This window comes from Denticeps clupeoides, chromosome 9, assembly GCF_900700375.1.
Source record: "Denticeps clupeoides chromosome 9, fDenClu1.1, whole genome shotgun sequence".
NCBI lineage: Eukaryota > Metazoa > Chordata > Actinopteri > Clupeiformes > Denticipitidae > Denticeps > Denticeps clupeoides.
Window position 1 is genome coordinate 9763181 of NC_041715.1, and position 23968 is coordinate 9787148.

Sequence of the window (23968 nt, forward strand, 5' to 3'; positions counted from 1 at the left end):
TTCATCTACACCGAAACAGAGACTTTTTGCTGTTCAGAAATCATAGGATATTGAATAGGAGAATCTGACTATCTGTCTGCATGTTGGTCTGCCTATGGTTGTGAAACATGCTGTGTTCATGCTGATTTATGGTGCAGTTTGACTCAGGGCAATATCTTCTGCTTGCACCGTAATTTATCCAGTATTATAACCACAGTCAGAGGTTAGTATCCAGTTTTGCCCTGTAAAACAAATATTTGATATGTCTGGTTTCCCACATCCCCAGCCTGCTATAGAACCCTGGGGGACTAATTTTGAAAATAACACTATTATGTCCTTTTATATGATTCTAACAGGCTATCAACTAGATGAAAGGCATCACAACCCTGAAATGGAATGTAAAATCATGTTTAATTAAAAAAATATTAAAAACACCCAACTCGGGGTCCTTGTATTATTGTATTCAATTCAACTAATCATGTTGCATCGCTAATTGTTATCTGACTGAAGCCTTATCCAGAGCGACTTACAGTCAGTAGTTACAGGGACAGTCCCACTGGAGACACTCAGGGCTACTACCACTCCACATCATGTATTTCATACATGATACATGATCATACATGATAAGGACTTATCACAGTAAATTGCAGCATCTGACAGAAGACGCGCTCAAGCTTGAGCTTGTCCGGCGTGACATGCTGTGGTGGCAGAGTTTGTAGCTCTCAGTACTGTGTAGGATTGTGCGTGATGGCCATGCTCAGGTAGAAGGGTGAGACACCAGCAAATCAGTGAGTATCCGAGTGACTGGCCGCACTGCAGCCTGTACTTACTGTCCGAAAGGTACGCCTTCACTTTAGCTCTGAAGGCTGGATGAGAAAAGCCCAGCAGGACATTGTTAGACAGTGAGGAAGAAAGATTGACACAACAGAGGTGTATAGATCAAATGCCTACAGAAGATTGATGCTGTAGCGGCATTGGAAATTAGCAGCTTTTCAAAGTAAATAAAACAGGTGAATTCAAAGGCATAGCCATGGGAATTCTTTTTAGCTACTGTTGAGGCGATCGTGTAAATAATAAATAAAGTGAGTGATTGTCACATGTGATACACAGCAGCACAGCACATGGTGTGCACAGTGAAATTTGTCCTCTGCATTGAAGCCATCACCCTTAGTGAGCAATGGGCAGCCATGACAGGCGCCCGGGGAGCAGTGTGTGGGGACGGTGCTTTGCTCAGTGGCACCTCAGTGGCACCTTGGCAGGTCAGGATTCGAACCGGCAACCTTCTGATTACGGGGCCGCTTCCTTAACCGCTAGGCCACCACTGCCCCCGTGTCTCGGAATCACTGCCCAAACTTGAACTGTTCTTAGGGTAAAGTGAACATTTTTTGCAGATCCTAGGGGTTGATTTGAAAACCTGTGTGGTGATGCATCACTGATACACTGGTATCCAGTAGGGGTGCAAATGTTTTTTTTCTCCCAAAATTTGCTTATCAGCAAAAACTACATTTCACAGTCAATCACACTGTTGTACTGAATAATATAACACATTTCTTTGAAGTTAAAAAGCTACGTTTCCAGACAGTAAAATTTCAGTACAAATGAGTTGCAGAAACAAAATCCAGAGGTCCATAAGGGCATATTGGACCAAGCAGGACAAAGCAGTAAACATTTTTAAAGAGTACCATTGCACCTCTCTTATCCAGTATCAATGTTGAGCACAAAAAACCAAGAGAGAGACCGAAGGCAGATTTGATCAGACAGGAGTGATTTAGAAACATTACAATAATGAAGTGATTTATGATTAAAGTCTACTTTGATTTTTAGCTTCTTCATTTTTCATTTTTCAGAACCCGCATATACAGCACTTTGTTGGTCATAAATTTAGATGAGTGCTTTGGGTGGAGCAATGTCAAAATATGGGTGAGTCTGCAGTTTATGTGTTCTGCCCTCATTTGACTTTTGAGTTTTAATCCATGAAAATCTACTGTCGAATTTTTTATTCATAATCACAACTAACACCAATGCGCTTACTTTGTTAATTTGCACACTATTTAAACATGTTATATAACACGCATGCCTTTTCTGTACTGGGGATGTCTGACCAACATTTACCAGACTTTTAAATGGACTTTTAATGGAGAAGACGATGGCGTCAACTGCATTCATTTTCCAACCAGTCCCAATGGAGGTTTGGTTTGCTTCATGTGGTAAGAGAATGAAATGTGATCCACGTTTCATGTTTTACATGTTAAGAAGTTTGAAGGTTTTTCAGCCTCTTTAAAAAGCTCCTTTGCTGTGTAGTGCCTGTGTGTGTTAATATTGTGTGTGTGTTCCTGCTTATAGTTCATGCAAACCCTCTCAAATAATAAGCCAAAAGAAAACAACATAAAACAGTTATATGGAAAAGATCAGCAGTCCCTGCTTAACACTTGTCGGCATTACCATGACAACGTGGACATTTACAACAGTGCACGTCACTTTTCATTAGCCAATTAGCAGAAGACAGAGAGCACTGTAGTGCCCCGTGTTTGACCTCCAGTCTGGCACCCTTCGTAGAGGTGGGCCCTGGTGGCGTGGGCGACCACTCGCCGATGAACTTACCATCCACATTGTAGACCTTGAGGCCAGCCAGGTGCTTTGCTGCCCGGGACTTGGCTGCGGTGAGGAGTGCTGGGTTGTGAACGGGGAAATCCTTGTAGTAATGCTCCAGAATGGCAATGGCCGCCCTCTGAATACTGCCGGGGGGGCGGGAGGGAAGAAGGGTTAACAGATGACATGGCTGATCCGCACTGTAACAAACTGAGAACGATTCCTGCTCAGATTAAGACAACAGACGCCATTGGGCCAAGTGGCATAGGGATGGTAGTAGCCTAGTGCAGTGACTCTCAACCTGAAGTCCACAAAATATACCATATAAAATATAATATATAAAATCTCAATTACACACCCAATAGGATAATCAAAACTCTGTTTAATATGGTAGAATTCAGACTCAGGAAGGAATTGGGCTTGGGGGTGGGGGATGTCCTGGCTTGTCCAGGCAGGGCGGACTTCAGGAAAGAAAAAAATTGGGAGCCACTGGCCTAGTAAATAAAAAAAATCTTGCCTATGAACTAGAGCACCATAGTCACAGGTTTTTACATTCTGGACTGTTTGTGGTTTTGTCCTGTGGGTGTTGCCCTGGTGATTACTGCTAAAGTGATCCCTCCTGTTCCTGCCAGTTCTAATTAAGGACAGCCAGCATTAAAAAGGGGTTTCAGTTCACTGTTTTTAGTCTGTTTTTGTTTCCCACACAATAAAAAAAATGAGAGATTAGAATATTACAATATCTCATTAGAATAAAGCAGGTGCCAGCATATTACGGAGCAGTGACAAAATGAAACCTGCTCCTGGATGTTCTAGAAATAACCTTAAAGGTTCCAACTAAGTAGCTTATATCTGAGTTAAAAGAGAGGCATGTGATTCCATTCGTCTCATCTTTTTCCAGAACATTGCCTGTGTCCAGACATTTGGATTGTTCCAATAATAACCCACTCAGGCTCAAGCAGGCTGGCTAATTTGTTAAGTGGCAGTAACTTAATTGCAGACGATGGCATCTGTGTTTCTGCAGACCTTGTGCTTCCAATATCCATCAGGGTCACAGAGAAGTACTGTTCCTTAAAAGGTGCTGTAGATGACCTTGTAATTCACTACTCCAAACAAACAGCACACTTTTGATCTAAAACACTAAACAACTGGGTTAATGCTACCACCTACTATAACATGTTGTACATTACCAGTCAAAAAAAAATACTCATGTATGGGTATTGCAATTTTACATTGTGAAACAAAACTGAAGACAGGAATATGAAATAATAAATAATGAAATAAGCAAAAAATAAGCAAAATAATACAAAAATACAGCAAACCAGGCAAAAAGTTGAATGTTTGAGTCTCTCCAAAGCATGGCGCGTTTGCTGTTATGGCAGCTGGGATGTCACATGAAGTGGCTTTTGATGATGACAATAGTGAACAAAGTAGCCATGAAAATATAAAAAAGCAACTCTGAAAAAACAAGATTCATCAAACATACTTCACTTTCTCCTGCTACAAAAATACTAAGTATGTTTCTTGCATTATATTCTTAGTCTCCATAACCGCATCAAATTAGGTGCGTCCAAACTTTTGATTGGTAGTGCAAGCAATTAGTTAATGTCTCAACTTGGACTCTGTAAGAACCTGGTAAATACACATAGGAATACACAAAATAAAAACCTGTGCTGTTTTTACCTGTCATTGTTAGCCTTAATTGAATGCGACAGGGGGTTTTAACAAGGTTTGTCTAAGACTGTGTGTTTCAGCCTTGCCACCAATTTTCCAGGCATCCAGACCACCAAAGCCCCTTCACTACAGAACCCCATAACCACAAATGTTCTTTGCAGGACATGGAACAGTCAGGGAATCTCATGTTCAAATGATAATAACTTGCATAATTTTTGTTGAGCCTACGGAGACTTGGTCAATTTGTAAATATCATCATTAATATCAGATAGCTATAAATCAACTGATATCTATTATCTAAGCTACAAATGTTTATGAGTACTACAGCATCAAATAAGGAAGCATCACTAGATGGAGCTGAATGCTTGAGAACCGCAAACCAGTATTTAAGCAAAGTAACTTTGTAAACAAGGTCTCAAGATTTTATGGTGCCCCTTGTGGTCTCTGAAAGCAATTATTTTAAACTTTATTATGTGAAAAAATTGGAAAGCATCGTATATATGGTTCTGATTTATATGTTGGCTAAAGTTAACATATCAATGCTTCAAAAACAAATCGCTTAAAGCATTGTATTAGTATATTTGCTCAGATCTCTAAAGAGACTCTGCAATCTGATCCACACTCACCTCAGTAGCTCAGTTTTCCATTAACTTCAATTCTCCCCAAAGGAATTTACATCCATCCATTTCAAAACTGATCATTTAATAAACTGCCATCTTACCTGAGATGTCCCAGGTTGTAGTGGCGTATCTCTCCATCAGTGGAGCGCAAGACGCAGATGGAGAAGCAGGGCTGCAGCTGCCGCAGCTCCAGCAGCACGATAGCCAGGTAGTGAATGAAGAGCAACGCGTCCACCAACGACACCGCATACTGTACGATTCCCTGATAGTTCTCATCCTGTTAAACATACAAAAACCAAACACACACAGTCAATGTACAGAAATGAAACACACCTCAGACCAACCACTGTGCATCTTATGGCCTGGATACACAGGAGAAATCTCCTAAAATGTCAGGGGGAGATTTACAAAGCCAACATATATGCCTGTGGGTGTGGACTATTTGATTCTGTGTTTACTGACATTTGTCAGATATTAGTGTTGCACTCTGTATCAATGGTAGATATTAATCATAATGCCCTGCAACACTTCCCATTTCGCATAGTATATGGACAAAACACAATAATTACATATATATACATTTCAGATGTATTAGTTTGCAATAATATGCCATAGTCAAATTATTTATTTTTTAACACAAACAGACACACACACACACACACACACACACCTGTGAGTCAAGGATGCGCACGCCATAGAAGAGCCAATAGGAGACGACCAGCAACAGAACCAGCAGTGCCAGTAGGGCCCTGAAGACAAAGATGCGAGGCATGGATGCCCGTGACGGCCGCAGGAACAGAGCCCATGTGGCCAGCAGCAGGATAAGCAGTTTAAACGCCACTGAGATGAAGAGGCCTTCACAGGCCGTGCCACATGGCTTCACCCGTTCCGGCCACAGCAGGTGTGGCAACACCAGGAAGGCCAGAGGGGTGATGAAGACCAGCAGGCCCAGGACGATGCCCACGCTCAGGGCCAGGTACCGACGGCAGCCCAGACCCACGCTGTCCTCCAGGTCCTTAGTGATGCGGACGATGTCCTCCTGTGACAGGCTGTGCTCTGATGTGCCTGTGACGGCCGTGGTCGTCTCACCCCAGTTATCATCCTGTAGACAGAGGATGAAATTTCTACTTAAATTTCTTTTACCAAGTCCTTATCACCATTATTCCTACACATATTCAATTTCAGGTATTAATCCCATTTTAGGTCACCAAAAGCACAACACAGCAGATACAGATTGCATTATATCAATGACTGACCATGAGGCAAGGGAAGGAATGACAGAGATAGACAGAGAGGGGCATTGAAGATGAATGACATTTAAATGCATCCGTGAAGCATCCTGTTTCCACCTGAGCTGCCGATTTTCCTCACGGACGACTCTTTCCTGACCCTGACATGGGGATAAACGTCCTCAGACATGGATAATAAGCACCTGAAAGCCACCTCAGCAGCTCATGCATGCATTTTCATACCAATAAACCCGAAACGGGGAGACACTGGAGCAGACCAAGGCTATATCAGCATGGCAGTGACAGGCGTGATGTCCTCATGAATACAGAGAGAGGGACAGGGACTGGATTAGAATTCCCCCGTCTTCCCTCTCCTATTCATTCCGCTATTTATTTGTTTGCTTTCTCTTTGTGATTAGACCTCGCTGCTGCTTGGTGTCAGGATGATAATGGTGTTTGCACTCGGGCTTCTGGGCTTTTCATCTAGAGAGGAAATGGGGGATCAGTCTCACTTTCCAATTCCTGAGTAATGCCATAAAGCAACGATAACCACGGCAATAACAGCCAGGGATGAATCAGTATCAGCCAAAAGGGCAGCAGTGAGTGTTGCACCACTCAGGCACACCAACAAAAGCAACAAATAATGAGATGGGATGAAGTGAAAAGAGATATAAAGAATATGAGTTCCATTCGGGATATTCGTTTGGTAAAGGGGTCAGTGGTGGCCTAGGGGGTCAGTGGTGACCTAGTGGTTAAGGAAGCGGCCCCGTAATCAGAAGGTTGCCAGTTCGCATCCTGAGCCGCCAAGGTGCTGCTGAGGTGCCACTGAGCGAAGCACCGTCCCCACACACTGCTCCCCGGGCGCCTGTCATGGCTGCCCACTGCTCACCAAGGGTGATGGTTAAAAGCAGAGGACACATTTCGTTGTGTCACCGTGTGCAGTGCTTCACTTTCACTTCACTAATGAATAAAAAGAAATGCGTCTCATTGTTTATTTCCCTGCTTTCCTCCCATTCATTTGAATACAGTAATGTTGCCCAAACATGTGTTTTTGCATAATAAACCGTTATAATGGACAGTTATGTAAATTCAAAATATAGCAATTCAGAAAATAATAAAGAGACAATGACAGAGTTTACCTCTTTGTATTTTTTAATGCTGTCAAAATTACAGGAAAAATTAATCTCAGATCCAGCTGTTCCTAAGCAATGTCATTCAGCAGTGACATGGTGACTTGGTGAATGACATTTTTCCAAACAAAAATCTTTATTGCTTTGACATTTGACATTTACTGTGATATTGTATTTAATGCTGAGAGTGTGGAATAAGACCAGACATTTTTAGGGCATTTTCCAGCAACTGAACACTGGATACTTGATGCGCTGGGTCTGAAGAGGTCTCAGCTCCCAGGGTTCCGCTGTCTGTGGAACAGTTTACGTAGGGCTTTGTGCCTTCGTTCAACAAATGAACAGATAGAGACGGGAAGAAGCAGAACGCCGAAGTGTCACACAGTAAAAAAAGAAACTAAAAACTGGGTCATTTCACCACAATGACGATAAAGCATGAAGAGGCTTAGAAGTGTGAAGTTGTACGCTGTTTGTTTCAAACTTAATAGTGAATGAATAAATGAACAATGAAATAAACATGCTGGATATTTATACGACCTACTTGCCATTGTGCTTCATCTTCAGATGTTTATATTGAAGATTTATACGGACTAAAAGATAAGTATAAATTGCACCCACAAAAATCAATCCGTAGTTAATACTGCACATATTCCTGGGTGTCAGCAACATTTTAAAAAAGACTAATCCAAAAAGACACGGCGGAGCAGTGTGTGTCAGGCCCTGACTGTTATTTAAATGGGACGAGGGGAAATAATTGAAATATTTATTGTCTGCCTCGAGGCCGGAGCACAATCAGATGTGAAACGCCTGACAGGCCACTGAGGCAAGTTAAGTGAGAAGGAACACTTTGAATGAGTTGTCTAGCTTGCCGAATCGGCATGGCGACCAGGTCCCGATAGAGACCTCTGTGAGACTGAGACAGGAAGCCCAGTCTGGGTTCAACAATAGAGAGTCTGAACCGACAAAAGACCATCCATCCCAATCAAACGGGCTGGAGCCATGGAAAAGGGCACTTTCCGATCCTTTTTAACACAGACAATCACACTGGCCCTCTCTATTACACACACACACACACACACACACACACACACACACACACACACACACACACACACTTTACGTAACCTCTGTGATACTTTGACCTAAGAGTAGAAAATCAGGTTTTTCAGACCAATAATGAGAGATGGAATGTTGTGACCAGATACAATGGACTACTAAGGCAGAAGGGCAATGATCTCTCTCTCTCTCTCTCTCTCTCTCTCTCACACACACACACACACACACACACACACACACACACAAAACCACACCACTCTGTTCATTACCATTTCTATAGCTTATTCTTTTCTGCATTCACCATACCACTCACTTCATAAAAAAAAAATACACTTCCCATCTGTGCATTTCCCTCTGAGCCATTACACACCAGGTGACCCATGACTCTCTCTCTCTCTCTCTCTCTCTCTCTCTCTCTCTCTCTCTCTCTCACACACACACACACACACACACACACACAGAAAGACAAACCTGCTTTAAGTGCAGGAAGAAATAAAAGGAAAGCAATGAACAATGTTTGTGTGTTTCCTAATGCAAAAAGAGAAAAAAAATTACAGGACATGCACATAGTTTAATACATCTGCCGAAATTGAATTTTTATTCATGTTCAGTACCACATACACACACACACACACACACACACACACACACTGAAAGGGGTGGGGACGAGTAGAATGAACCCAGGATTATTTTTAACCTCTCACTCTGCAAGCAGCAAGCTTCCCCTCATCAGCACAGTGCCAGTCCAAACTCCACATACACACATACACTCACTTGAAAAGCAGGAAGAACAGTTGGCAAATGAGGGTGAAAGTTCTCTGGTCTACACCCTCTTCCTCTAATTCAGTAATGCCAAAACAGAGACAGACAGAGAGAGATCAGTGATGGCCACTCAGTTTCAGACACAACGCTTAACGGTGTGTATGTGTGTGTGTGTGTATGAAACACCTTTTCAATTACATTAAGTGCCCCAATCCCCCAGATTACCTCAACATTAATCAGATATAATCCCTTCACTCACTCAGTGCATGCGTTGCTTTTTCTCAGTGTGTGTGTGTGTGTGTGAGGTATGGAAATTTGAATTGCTCAGTCTTTTACACTTGTCTGCTCAGAAAGTAAATCCTGCTGAGCAGAAGGGTCTACCGCATATTATGGGTTGTCATTACATGCTACCACGTGCTGAGTTGAAATAAAATTTCCTCAAAAAATAGCAACAAATCATCTTTTGCACAGCAGGAGCCTTCAGTACAGATATAGTCACTGGTATCCTGCCGTTAGTTGCTCTTACCCATGTGACCCCTTTCACAATTCTCTTCACAAGATGCTATGAGCATGTGAAAGTAAGATAAGAAAAGATAAGATAAGATAAGATAAGGTAAGTTTTATTATTTGTTGCAGGCTGAGATGCAATGAAGATGAGATGCAAGCAATGAAAATTTTAAATATTTTGGCGCTTCCAATTTCCAATACTCAAAAAGTCAATTTTGGTAAATGTAAAACAAACACCTGGTACATCATGTAATATATCGTATACTGCGTGCCGTCACTGCGTCCACCCGATAGCGTTTTTCTCTAAACCGGGCTTTCAGTTTCTAAAAAACCTATGTCCACAGGATAACATTATCGGAAATTTTATGTTATCCGAAATGTCCATGCCGAGAACGTCCCGGGCGCTGTTTTAATCCCCTCCACGCCTGTAAGTGGCGCTGCAACTCAGCGCTCTCGCATCTAGTTTCGCATCTAGTTCTCTACCGCAATGTGTTAAACTGCCTGGCCTGTTCATTAGAGAGGAGTTCTTGTAGTTGCACAGTAAAGGCTGCTGCAGCACAACCGTGAACGTGTTACCCACCATTGCTGTATGCGTGATGAGTTCGGGGTCATATGTCAGGTTGGAGGTTGGGCTGATACGTTGGGGACACAATAAAGCTGCTTTCAGACTGAACACGGCAGGTGCTTTGCTTTGATCTGAAACTCATTATTTTCTATGGCTTGCAAGAACAACTACACTCAAAGTTCACACCTACTTTTGCACTACGCCCGGCGGCAAGTGAAGCATGACGAACACAATTCGTAGAACGCATTTTTTTTCCCGATGAATCACAGACCTTATGGTTAGCGCAGTGCATGTCACGTTCGGTCTAAAAGCAGCTTTACTACACATTTACTTTACTGGGGCTGGTTTAACGTTGTGAGTTACGTCACACTAATACGTCAGCGTTTTCACAAGCTGCTCTGCCGTCCACACGGAGACGTGGAGAAGAAAAATTCACTCTGGAACCTGGGGCCCCTGAAACGCTGTCTCTGTGTGAATGCAAGGCCAGATTGGACAGGAATTTTATGGTTTCAGAGAAAAACATTTCCATGTGGACATAATGTCTAGTCAACCAAAACTTCATGAACATATTTCTCTTCGTTGTATATATTTATGTAAATCGTAAAGACTTTCACTTTACACTAGAAAACAGCCCCCATGCTTAGTATATTGCTCAGTAATGTTCCTAAAAATAAAAAATATCCATGTAGATGCAGCACAAAGAATACTTCTACCATCATGCATCTCTGGTATATTTGGTGCACAAGGCATAATAGCACAGCATGAACAGAATGTTAACATGTAACATGTCAGTCTGTTTTTCACAAGCAGCTATTTGACTAAGAGGAAATATATGGGGAAAAAAAAAAATATGGGGACTCTGTTGACTATTTTAATCATGTTATAATAGAAATAACAAGTACATTCAGCAGTGGATCGCTGAGTCCGGCAGTGCAGAAGAAAGCGTGCGCATGATGAAAAGATGTGTAGTGACTAACCTGTCACCACGGACCACATCAAGCATGAAGCACATTTCACACATAACACACAGGTCTACACACTTCCTCTCTTTTTCCATCCATCATTTCTTTCTTTCTTTTTACCCTCAGACCTATCAGATCTCTCCCTCACAGGTATGATTGTCTGTATTCACGCTTTACCCCCGGGAACCACGATTCAGTGAGAAATGGAGAAGCTGCCACTCAACACTCTCCACCACACCCCTCTCATGCCACACACATAACCTTCATCACCTTCATCAATCTCAAAATATGTGCGTGTGTGTGTGTGGGGAGGTGGGGACCTGTGACCCTATCCTACTGTAAAGAATGCATTCTGTACACACACTGACTTTCAGAGCAAAAAGAAACCAGGAGATGCACTTCAGTGCATCACACAGGATACCCAATTAATAAAACATCATGCAACCTCCATTCATTTCCTTCTGCCTTCAAATGATGCTAAGAACTTATTAATTAATCTTAACATGTGAATAATTAAAGGTGTAAAGTGCTCTTAAAAATACTCAAACTAACAAAACTTTTTTTCCCACAACAGCTCGAACATCACAGCTGACTGATACAGCATGCAGGGTGCAGCTCCCAGCATGCCTGAATGAGACGAAGATGAGGATGGTGGGGGTGTACAGCTTCCTGTCAATCATGGCTCTTTAATACACCTCTGTTCTTGACTGAACTGGCAAAAAAGTGCCCTCATCTGACCTTAACACCATTTCCAGCAACCTCGAGTGTGAAAACAAACAAATAAGCCTGCAACAGACATGTGTCTGTGTGTGTGTGTGTGTGTGTGTGTGTGTGTGTGTGTATGTAAGCTGACAGTAAAACCCCTGAAGCAGCGTTGGCTGTGTCTGCTACACAACCCCAGACTGCTGGCTGTCAGCTCCTGTGTGCGACTGGGCTGCGGCGGTAATGGAATCTGCTCCAGTGTAACCAGAGACTGAAGAGGAATGTGTCCAACTGGCAAACGATACCAGTGGTGTGTGTGTGTGTATGCGCTTTTAAGTTCTGTGTCAGTGTGAGATAATGTTCGTGTTTCTGTACACATTTGACAGACTGACAGTGGGTGTGTGTTCTTATGGGAAGAACTGGGAAATGGGAACAACCTAAATTTCACTGATAATTCATTATTTCCAAAAATATTTATGATTTATGTGTGGAAGACACATTTGTGTACATTTGTGTTGAGTGTGTGACATGTATTGAAGTGAAAGCAATTGTTTTGCAATACAAAGCATGCACAAGGTGCATACAACAAAACGTGTCCTCTGCATTTAATTTTCTGTGTGCATTCTGGAGCATCTACCAGGTATGGGTGTGACAAACAAATATCTGTGAAGTGTGTATGCATGTGTAAGAAACATGCTGTACAGTGAGTAATACGCATTTTTCTCACTGATGGGTTCTAGAGTGCAGTCAAGTGACACTCATCAGGAATTTGAGACTCATAATCCCGCGTTTTAAACACATTCCTCACCCTCGGCAGAGAAACACGCTGTCCTCATCAAATTTCATCACATCGGATCAATCATCCACCAAACACGGCACCTTCATGTTAGAGGTCTTCACTTTCAGTATCACAACCGGTTCCTCTGAACACACAAGTGTAGTTCGGTATAGGACTTCCTGTGGGAGAGTGACACCAAACTCACGTAGCTCCATACTGTACTTAATGAACTCATATTTTTTAGGATGTGTTTACCTTGTTTCCAGCTGCCTCTCACTGCTGACAATATCAGTGTGATCATATTTCCACATGGAAGATAACACTTGGCATTAAAGAAATGTTCTAATCTGTAGCGCAGGAAAGGTCTCAAACCCATGACTTTTATGTCTGTGTACAACAAACAGCATATACATAAATTCTGGGGCAGTGGTGGCCTAGCAGTTAAGGAAGTGCCCCCGTAATCAGAAGGTTGCCAGTTTGAATCCCGATCCACCATGGTGCCACTGAGGTGCCACCGAGTAAAGCACCGTCCCCACACACTGCTCCCCGGGTGCCTGTCATGGCTGCCCACTGCTCACCAAAGGTTATGGTTAAAAGCAGAGGACAAATTTTGTTGTGTCACTGTGTGCTGTGCTGCAGTGTATCATAATGACATCACTTCACTTTCCACTTTTTCTCTACTTTAATTTAGCTCTCTGATAACTAGAACATGAAAGATGTAGGATTTTTAAAAGAAAAAACAAAAATAAACATATTGAGGTTGATAATAATGTAAATCGGAGTGCTGTCATCAAACTTCTGATCTATATTGAATACAACATGATGCCACCTCACTGGTGAAATAGACCCTTGGTTCTCAAACTTTAGTACCCTTGGTACCTGGATTCCATCTAGTGATACACTAAGGTGATACACTCTGTGCTCTAATTAAATACTGTCGTTTAATGAAAGTGAAGTGATTGTCATTTTGAAACACTGTAGCACAGCACATGGTGCACACAGTGAAATGTGTCCTCTGCATTTAACCCATTTAACCTTAGTGAGCAGCGGGCAATCACTTCTAAGACTCTTTGATTATGTTTATTATTTCAGTTCATTTTCATGTGCCCATGCATTAGTTTATGTACTTAATTCAGCATATAAAATACATCTGGCAGGCAGACTGGCTAAGTGTGTGTAGTGTAATGTAACATATGTGTGTGTGTATATTTTGTGTGTGGTGAGCCGCCCATCCTCAAAGTACAGCAGATTACAGCTCTCTTGCTCAGCTAAGCTTGTCACTCGGTATCATTTTTGTTTGTTTGTTTCCCTTCTGGGCCATGACACTGTGTGATAAATGGTATAAAGGCCTTCGGTGGGAATGGGATCAGCTTCGTGGGTCCCACAGTGGTGACAATACCACATCAAACACTTGCTACTTCTATTCCCTGCTGTATGCTGTCCATCACTGCCCTCCCAGACAGGCCTTTCAATTACCCATAGTGCACTTCACAATGCTCCCTCCTCCTTGCCATCACTCGACAATGCTTAGGATGCATTTGAAGTAAGTGCACTTTACATCGGGTGAGTGTCCTTAAAGGGGGATCCTCTCTCAGCTGGGCGATGGGTTGGAGGTCTGTTTCAGACTGACGGTGAACATGATGCAGCACGACACCAGATCAGTGTCTGCAGATTATTCGGGTTGGTTCTGCTATGCCCTCCGGGCATGCGAGGGTAAATATTTATCACTGTTTTCATTAATTATTCATTTTGTTAATTATTCAAATCCATCGCTCCTGAATTATTCTGTTGTACAGGAATGTACAGGAGTACAGGAATGAGAGGGGGAAAGGGATGTTGTTCTTACTGTACTGTGTGTATGTGTGTGTGTGAGGTCAACTGCATTGTTTGCTAAGTGCTACTGGGAAGACAAACACACACACACACACACACTGTTAGTGTTATCTTTTCGATAGGAAGCCAACTAGGTCAGTGAGCCTGAAAAGACAGGGCCCAGGGCAGCGTTGCCTCTGTTTCTCTCTTTTTTTCTTCATTTCTCACTTTCTCACTCTATGTACCAATGTTCCACCACTCCTTCCAAACTGTTCTCTGTACTTTCCCACTCTGTTAAAACAACCTCATCATGAAACAAACCTTCCAAGCCACAAAGCACTGGACAGGCAGCTTCAGAACAATGAGCTCAGGAAGTCTCAAAAAGTTGATTACAAAACTGCAGTAGACTATAGTACGCTCGCAGTGAAGCAGCACTAAGCACAAACGCTCCACTCATATTCCATGTATCTTATTTGTGGGTACACGTTCCATTTAACAAAGAAGGAACTCATGTTTCAGTCAACAGTACCCTGCATTACTGCTGGTAGTCGTCTAAATAGCATCACCTCAAGTTTAGTTTGGTTCCTTGCCACTTCCCCTTTACTTTGCCTCTCGTTGCTACATCTAGGTGACTTACACTGGCATTGCGGTTTCCTGTACACCTATGGATGATTTGGTATTAAAATTAAGTGAAGTCCTGGTGTGTTGATATATTTAAACATTGGAAAGCTACTGAAAGAAATACATGTGGCAAAATAAACCACAAATTCACAGGATTTCATTTTTGTCTGCATTATATCAAGCAGAGAGCTAATCCACTGATCTGGATTCAACCCCAGCAGTAAGTGGATTCCACGGCGGCACATTAGTCAACTCAAGTCCATATGCTCATTAGTACAGTGTGTATGTGTAAGTGTGTGCATCTGAAATGCACAACCTTCTGACCTTTATGACACCTAATTGCCTTTTAGACTCTCACAGTTTGCCCGCCAGAGGAGTCTGGGTACTGTATACATGGTCACACACAAATACGCACAGTCCTCATTATGATATGAGAGCACACATACACTACATCCATTCTTTGGAGTGTGTGTGCATATACATTATGCTCTAAGGTCATGTATATCAAACAGGGCAGTTTTAGCATGATACAGTGTTTTTATGCAATTATTTTATATTTGTATTGCACTATTCCGTTATGAATAATATACATAACCTTATATAGACTAATAAATGGCATGTTGGTATGATTATATAATAATCTTAATAATGGCCCTTGGCTGCACAGTCTTGAAGGTAAATGGTGCAATTATTCTCCTCATGTCATCATGTATTTGCCATTTATATCTGACAAGAACCATGTGATACGCCATATGAATTCTTGCTTCATCAGATACGCATACACTGCTCTGTACAATATAATTTTCCTCTACAGCACCATTTTCACACATGGTGCATACCACACTATGTTTAATATATGTTAATTTCTGTTGATATTTGTCTACTAAGACGTATTGACAAATGGCAGAGAGAGAGAGAGAGAGAGGGTGAGCCTCCTTACCTGGGTTTCCTCCCCCTGTATGGTGGACTGGTCTCCTAGCAGCGGCTCCGCTGGCGGTGCGTTGATGGTGACGGCCTTCTCCGAGCGACTGCTGCTGTCCTTGCTGCGCGTCTTGCTGTGGCGTTCGCGGCTGCGCTCGCTGAAAGACAGAGACACACACAGCGATGGCGGTGAGGGTGAGTCTGTCGCCATGGCGATAGCACACACAGGTCGAAGCCTGGTCGTGCAAGCAGAACGCCGGTGCTGCGCAGCTCCCTCTTGCTCATCCTGCGCTCTTTCCCCCGCCTGCCCCCTCTCTCCCGCTCCTGCTTCAGACCAGCCAGCTGCAGTAAACTGGGTTATAGGGAGTCAACTGTGGCGAGCCTAATCCCCATCATCACTCGCTCACTATCTCTCCCTCCCTCTCTCTCTTCATTTAATACCTCTGCCTCACTCACCCTCTCCATCTCCCTCCCTCTCTGTCTGCCGTCCCTTTTCATTTTCTTTTTCCCTAAAGCAAATGCATGGCCAGCTGAACACAGAACAAGAAAAACAGAGTGGACAAAACACAGACAAACACTAAATCACTCCTCACGCCAGATTCTCATCCCGCGACGCCCCTCCAGCTGCGCCATACAGACAGGTTTACATTGGATAAGATGGCCATATGCGGTCATTATACTGGGAAATATGCACTTCTCAATGGGCAGACAGACGAAGTACACCATAATGCTACAGTAGCACTACAGCTGCTTAGCAGGAAGTAAATGTGATCTCTGGTCACTTTGTTGTGTACAATAATTGGTCAACTGCAAGGATTCAAAACTTTTGCTGGATGAACATCATCAGAAATAGGAAAAAAAACAATTTAAATGATGTAATATTATTGGCAAGTCATTTGTTGCCATTACTGTATTGGATTTGTATATTCCGCAACTACTGCTTCTTCCCTTGGATTGTCAGACCCTTTATAACCTAATGCCATCCAGAATACTACTTCACAATTGGATGAGAAATAAGACCACTGCAATGGCAATGTAAAAACAAAAAAAGAAAGGATTAAAAAGAATTTGTTTTAAATCCGTACTTAAAGCATGCTACACGTTACTACAAACAGCATCTGCAGCCCAAAGTCCCCGTTCATTAATGTTCAATCCTGACACAGTGGTGTATGTGGGGTGTTGGCATTGTGTTGGTATGACTGGATCAGGCCCAGTAGCACTGACAGGACGGGGCGGTCTGCCTCCCAAAAATATCCAGCCAGCTGCAGCCCTGTGGACTGAAATTGACCGCGGATGACGGGCTAGAGCAGGCACCGGCCACCAAAATAAAAAGGAGAGACATTACTGATCTGGTATGACACAAGTGGCAGCCATAACAGGTTGTGAGCTGAATTTAACATGTCATTATCCTGTCTGAAGCCTGTCTGTCAGTAGGAATGATGTCCAAAGGTTACGGTAAAGGCCATTTGCTGTATAGTAATGCTATTAAAATGTTAATATCTGCATTTAATGTGTGCAAAAAAAATAAGGTGTTTAACTTGCTTGCATCAACATAGTCGCTTAACCCCCAATAAACCTCATTGACTGGCCAATGTGTTCATGTTTGGGAAATTAGCATAAATGTCTTTGATTGGCTGGTGCTTGCTCTGCACTTTAAAAGATAAAACATTTTTTAACCCTCGATTCATTTTGGCGGCATATGACGTCACCCCATTCGTCTCCACTGACGCTTTCACCAGATAAGGGCAGCGTACCTCTGCGGCAGGAGTCTCTCTCCCACACCAACAGTATTATAGCAAGCTTTTAGTCTGCAGCAAGCTTTAGTCTATTATATTCATAATTCATAAATAGTAAATATATTAGTTAATTTATATATTTGGACTTCAAATGAAGTTAGAACAATACCGAAGAATGAACAATAAGGTTGTTTTTTAATTGTCTATAAATCCACCGGATGGTGTAGAGGGTGGGTGGGCTGGATTCTACTTCTTTGTTGCTGGAGACGTGGAGAAGCAAGTAGGGTGGAGAGACCACACACATGAAAGGATTTACCCTGGTAGAATATAAATTCATTACAACCAACGCAATATTTATAATTTATTAATGTTATTAAGAGCAGAACAGCTTTTGTGGAGTATTATTCATATTCTAGAATGGGTGAATATGATTTTATCCCGTCTTTAACCATAAAAAAACAAACATTTTAATTTTCATTGTCTTTCAATCCATGGACCCTGAATGAGGTTCCATCTAAATAACATAAAAAAATATTCCAACCCAAAGCTGACTTTTTGTATCTTCTGAAGCTGTACAGCACAGCTGCAGTAATAATCATCGTTCATTAAAACATTATCCTCATTATCACAAAGCACGAGATCTCTGTTCTCATATTACTGTATCTGCGCCTCATTACCAGTCTGTAGGGTGGATATAATGCCGCTCCCAGACTGGAACAAATTAGATTTCTGTTCAATGAGGATTTTCCCAAGAGCCTTTGGGCAAAAAGAAGAAAAAGGAAGCTGACGGTTCTGTTAGGGTTGACAGTAATATGACAGTTCTGTATTTTCTGCTGTACTTATTTATGTGTTGTTCCCTGTGTAAAAGGCACCCCGCACACCAGAGGTGAAAGGTCACAACACATACCGTTTCCTATCTGGTATTTGTTCCTAGGCAACCACCCCCTCCCCCCTCCAGGCCAACCACTACAAGATTACCAATAAAGAGCTCTCATCGCCTGGCCCGGCCCCTTGGGATGCGCCACTTCCTCTGTAATATAGGCTCCCTCTCCCTGCCAAAAAGCCTGGAGATAACGTCGATCGAAGTGTTGCCCAAGTAGCCGGCCTGCTGACTGGCTGAGCAGGAACAATGGCTCGAATTATGGGATTGTGTGGAACTGAAGTCAGGGTTCTGGAGTCAGTCCAGGACAGAGACTGTGTGTTCTCATTCCAAGAACCCAATCCACATAAGCTCCGGCTCAGGGGGGGTGGGGGATAAATGAAAGTGTTGTACCTACATTAAGAAAAAAAAAACACACGCTTCAGTGGGACTCACCTGTGATGCAATAAATGACGGTAAATCAATAGACCGAGATTAACGAGTAAGATAGTCTTATTTTATGAGTGCAGTGATATGGCTACTGTTTTCTGAGCAGAATAGGTTCCAGCAGAGATTTGAAGAAGGTACAGGACACAGCTGTGGGTTATGCTATATATTATCCTCAAAAAATGAAAACTGTCCCTTGTGAATGACAAAAGCCAACCCAAGTCACTGAACTGTCAAATAAATAGACAATAAGTTAAATGACAAATATTTATGTCCATACGTTACTGTGTTTACCAGCTTTCTACGAAGTTAGAACCACCTGAAACCAGATATGGCATATTATTCCCAGGCCATTAATGAGACATTACCTACAGGGTACAAACCTTTTTTTGACATTTTCTCTTCAGCTCCAGCATACCAGCTGTTTCTAACCCATTATGCATAGTGATAGTATCCTAGTGGTTAACACACTGACCTGTGCACCACAAGACCACAAAGTCACAGGTTCAAACCCCATTTACTACCATTGTGTCCCTGAGCAAGACACTTAACCCTGAGTATCTCCTGGGGGACTATCCCTGTAACTACTAATAAGTCACTCTGGATAAGTGAAAGTGAAAGTGAAGTGATTGTCACATGTGATACATAGCAGCACAGCACACGATGCACACAGTGAAATTTGTCCTCTGCATTTAACCCATCACCCTGAGTGAGCAGTGGGCAGCCATGACGGGCACCCGGGGAGCAGTGTGTGGGGACGGTGCTTTGCTCAGTGGCACCTCAGTGGCACCATGGCGGATTGGGATTCGAACCAGCAACCTTCTGATTAGGCCACCACTGCCCCCAAGGGTAGTGTTGTAGTCAAGACCACCTAAACCAAGACCAAGGTGATGACTGGTGCCGAGAGTACAAGACCAAGGCTGAGACCGATATCTAGACACACTAAGGCAAGACCTAGACCATGGCTGGTCAAGACCGAGATCAAGACCAAAAACAGACTATGGCTAGAATCGACAAAACAAGCATTGACCCAAGAGTTATTGAGGGCTATTTTATAGATGCTTTAAAAATATTAAGTAACTGTCCTAAACATGTTCTCACAGACTGTGGTACAGAAACTTGTGCTCACAGGATAATTTTTTTTTTGGATTTCATGGTATTTAATGTGCTCTGTAGTAGTGATCTTGCTGCGGGCAAAAAATAAAAATTTCCCCTTGAACAAACAAATGTTCTATGCATGCATACACGATATTCTTCCTCATAGTTTGAAGACAAGAAACACACAGCTAGCATCATCTTCATGATGCTTTCTCTCCAGATGCCTGGTGAATCCCAGCTGCCCCACTATGTACGAGACAATGATAAGACCGAGACCCAATAGCATCGGGACCAAGACGAGATTGAGACCCAAAAAAAGACCGGTCTTGAGAACTACAACACTAGATAAGGGGGCATCTGATCATTGATGTTTAAAAACATACATTTGTAATATTTATTTATATTTGCATATTTGTAATATTTGTAATATTGAGGTCAACAGCAGTCGCACAAGCATTTCACTGCATATCATATCGTGTATGACTGTGTACATGACAAATAAAAAATTTTATTTTGAAATTGAGATGACTGGTCTCGAGAACTTGAGAAGACCGGTCTTGAAAACTACAACACTAGATAACGGGGCATCTGATAAATGCCATAAAAGTAAAAGTAACTATGCCTTGTTTCCTTGTTATTAACAGTGAAGCAATGGCTTTAAAACTAAAGCAGTATGGGTATTCAAACTGTGTAGAAAAGAGTAGGCTGATCATTATTTTTATTGACTTTCATTGACTGTGATAAATAAATGTCTTTCAGTATGATTGGGAATGGGGTTGTACAGTCACAGAGTCCCTACAAAGAAACTGAAGTGGGCTTTTATTATACCATGGGAAATAGTTTAGATGCTTAAAATGATTTAAAATACTTTTATGCCATAATGTCCTTTTGTGATTCCCATGACCTGTGAGAGACACAGAGGAGGAATGTGTGTGGCCTGTCCAGACAAAGCAACACACCAAGAGCAGGAAGCTCAGTACACAATGGGGGCTCAATAAATAATTTCCAGATTGGTGTGGGTGGGGCCCAGGCTGGACCAATGGTAGGCTGCCATGTCAAAGTATTGATATGAGGTGAGTCTGGAAGTTGTGTGAAAAAAAAGACACACAAAGACACACTACTTAACTGAGCCTGACTAAAGAAAAATGGTGGTACAGGATGTGACATGCAGAGGTTTGTTTCCAGATCTTAACATAACATGTATTAAACTTCACGCTACAAGTAACCCTGAACGCAACCAAAATAAATTATTTTAATCTGTAATTTTTAAAATGTAAAAGTATGCAATATGCACAATATTTACAAAATGTCCTACTTTTTTTTTTTTCGCAGACGTGGTCCTCATGAAGATTTACAAACAGAGCATCTGACACAGACCAAACACAGAACAAGACACACTTACACCATGAGCCAAAGAAAACATGTAACGTCAATAGTTATAAGTTATGGTTATAATAAGATAGCATCCAAAAATGGATCCAAGATCAACATTCAGTAGCAGATTTGGCACATGACCACGAAACCAGCATGCGCACACACACACACACACACACACACACACACACACACACACATACGCACACAAGCTGGATCAGAATTTTCCATATACTGGACCTGGCAAAGCTAACTAAAAAGAGCTTGAGCAACAGAGAATAAAGCATTTCATCTGGTCAAACACCTCAGCCGCTTTCTCCCACCTACTCCAATAAAACATAAAATTATGTTGCAGACAGAGACAGACATACATTTCAGGGGGATCAGGATTTTAGGGGATTTTAGGGTGTGGCTTTAACAAAACTCAGCCAGCTAGACAGACACTAACTTATGTTTCGTACATTTTTTTTTAGTGCTGCACAATTAATCCAATCGCAATCGTAATCGCGATGTCAGTCTGTGCGATTACATGAACGCAAAAAACTGCGATTTAAATGATACATGGATTAGTACATAGTACATGGATTGAATCGGCAACATATCACTCATTCTCTCAAAGTTTGCGAGCTGACTGAAGTCTTACTTCAGTCAAATGTGACGTGTTTGGTCACATGACTTAGACGTTGCATGACGAGCTGCATCGTACGTCAACGTCGCCACCATATTGTGACAGGTTCTGCTGTGGCGTGAAGCATATACATGTCTATGGAGAGAAGCGCATAAAAATGCCTCACTCTTGTGCTGCTTGGGGCTGTACAAACTGCTGTACACTCCAAACCAGATCCCGGGGATTATATTTCATAGGTAAGGCTGGACAATTGTTTTGAATATATTTGGCGATTATAAAATCCCGTTTTATAAGTCTTAACCTTAGCTAAGCTAGGCTAAGCTAGCGAAGCTATGCATTCCTGTGTTCAAGTCAACCTCCAAACAACGTTTTGGCTAAATGTAGGCATTAACTATTTAGACTGTTCTTAGCTGTTTAGTTAACTTTTCTCAAACTTTGAAGGTTTCCTAAATAAATTCACCTCAGTTTACAAATCTTAACCTTAGCTAAGCTAGCAAAGCTATGCATCACTGTGTTCAAGTCAGCCTCCAAACAACGTTTTGGTTAAACGTAAGAACTATAATACGAGATTTTATAATGGCCAAATATAATCAAAACAGTTGTTTAACCTTACCAGGGTTTGTCGTTCGACAGTAATGTAAAGAGTTTTTTGTGATTATTTAATTTTGTAGAATATTGTATTTTGAAAGCACTGGGCATTTGAAGTTGTTATAAGTAGTTTGTATGTTTCACTTTGAAATTAAAACATTTCACTATTAGTAATTTGTATGCGACTTTTCATTGATACACAAGCAAGTGCCCTTTATCATATCGCTATCGCAATATTGATCTCAATAATTGCAATATGTCTTTTTTCCCCAAATCGTGCAGCCCTATTTTTTTTCATATCTAAATATTCCTGCTCCTCCTTCTGGGCAGTATGGGTTTATACATCAGTGGATTACATTTGTCCTCATTTTTAAAACTTTAGTTTTAACTGTTAGGGGGCAACACTTTGGCCTCACAAAGTCATTTGTTCAAATCTTGGTCCTGGCTTTGTGTGTGGAGTTTGTATGCATTCCCTGTGTTTGCCGGGTTGTCTGGTTGCACACTAGGTGGACTGTTAACTCTGAATTGGCAATATGCGTCAGTGAATGGTGTTTGTACTTCATGGTGGGCTGGTACCTGATGCCCAGTTTCCTGATAAGAGCTAAAGAAGAATAAAAAAAAAGAAGCAAGACACTTGCTCCAGGGGGACTGTCCCTGTAACTACTGATTGTAAGTCGCTCTGGATAAGGGAGTCTGATAAATGTTCTCAGACCTTTCTGTGTTTGGTGATTTTTTATTTTTATGCTGACCCTATACCACACTCTAAACCCAACCACAGGGCATACTGCATTTTCATCCACTCATCCTAATTAATAAAACAGCACTCAAATTTAACCCCTTTCAACACCCAGCCATGCTTTATTTAATCTATTTAATTAATTCATAGTCCAGAAATGAATTTACCAGTCCATTATTGCCTTAGCAAAAAGGAACTCAAAAGTGCACTGAGATACTACTGAGTTACTCAATATACTTCTTTCTTCCTCACTGGTGGAGTATCCAGTAAGATAAATCAAATTTTAGTTGTACACAATGTACATTGGCACAAAGCGACTCACATTAGAACAGCACTCAAGTTCCCTAGAGAGCAGCCAAAGGTGACAGTAATACTCCCTGAAAAAGGAAGAAACCTTGAGAGGAACCAATATTCATTGAGGTACACCATCCTGGAAATATTTTGAATGACACTCAAATAGCCCTGAGAAGCCAGCACACTCCAATCTATATTCTGATAATCCCTGTAGAGACCCTTTAAGACCAATCACCAAAGCTTTAGTTTTATCTTTCTTGAGCATAAGAAAGTTGTGGGTCATCCTGTCTCTGAAGTCCTTTATTCA

The 23968-nt window shown here is 41.9% G+C and overlaps 1 protein-coding gene across 3 annotated transcripts in view; it reads right to left on the reverse strand.

The window, feature by feature from the left end:
- Positions 1 to 23968, reverse strand: part of vangl1 (VANGL planar cell polarity protein 1) — a 49534-nt gene that overhangs the window by 5274 nt on the left and 20292 nt on the right. For all 3 annotated transcript variants that reach the window (XM_028991941.1, XM_028991943.1, XM_028991944.1), the window contains exons 3-6: positions 15921 to 16059; positions 5530 to 5961; positions 4961 to 5136; positions 2581 to 2714 (exon numbers count right to left, since the gene is read on the reverse strand). In XM_028991941.1, coding sequence (XP_028847774.1) covers positions 2581 to 2714; positions 4961 to 5136; positions 5530 to 5961; positions 15921 to 16059 — 881 coding nt within the window. The remainder of the gene's footprint in view (positions 1 to 2580; positions 2715 to 4960; positions 5137 to 5529; positions 5962 to 15920; positions 16060 to 23968) is intronic.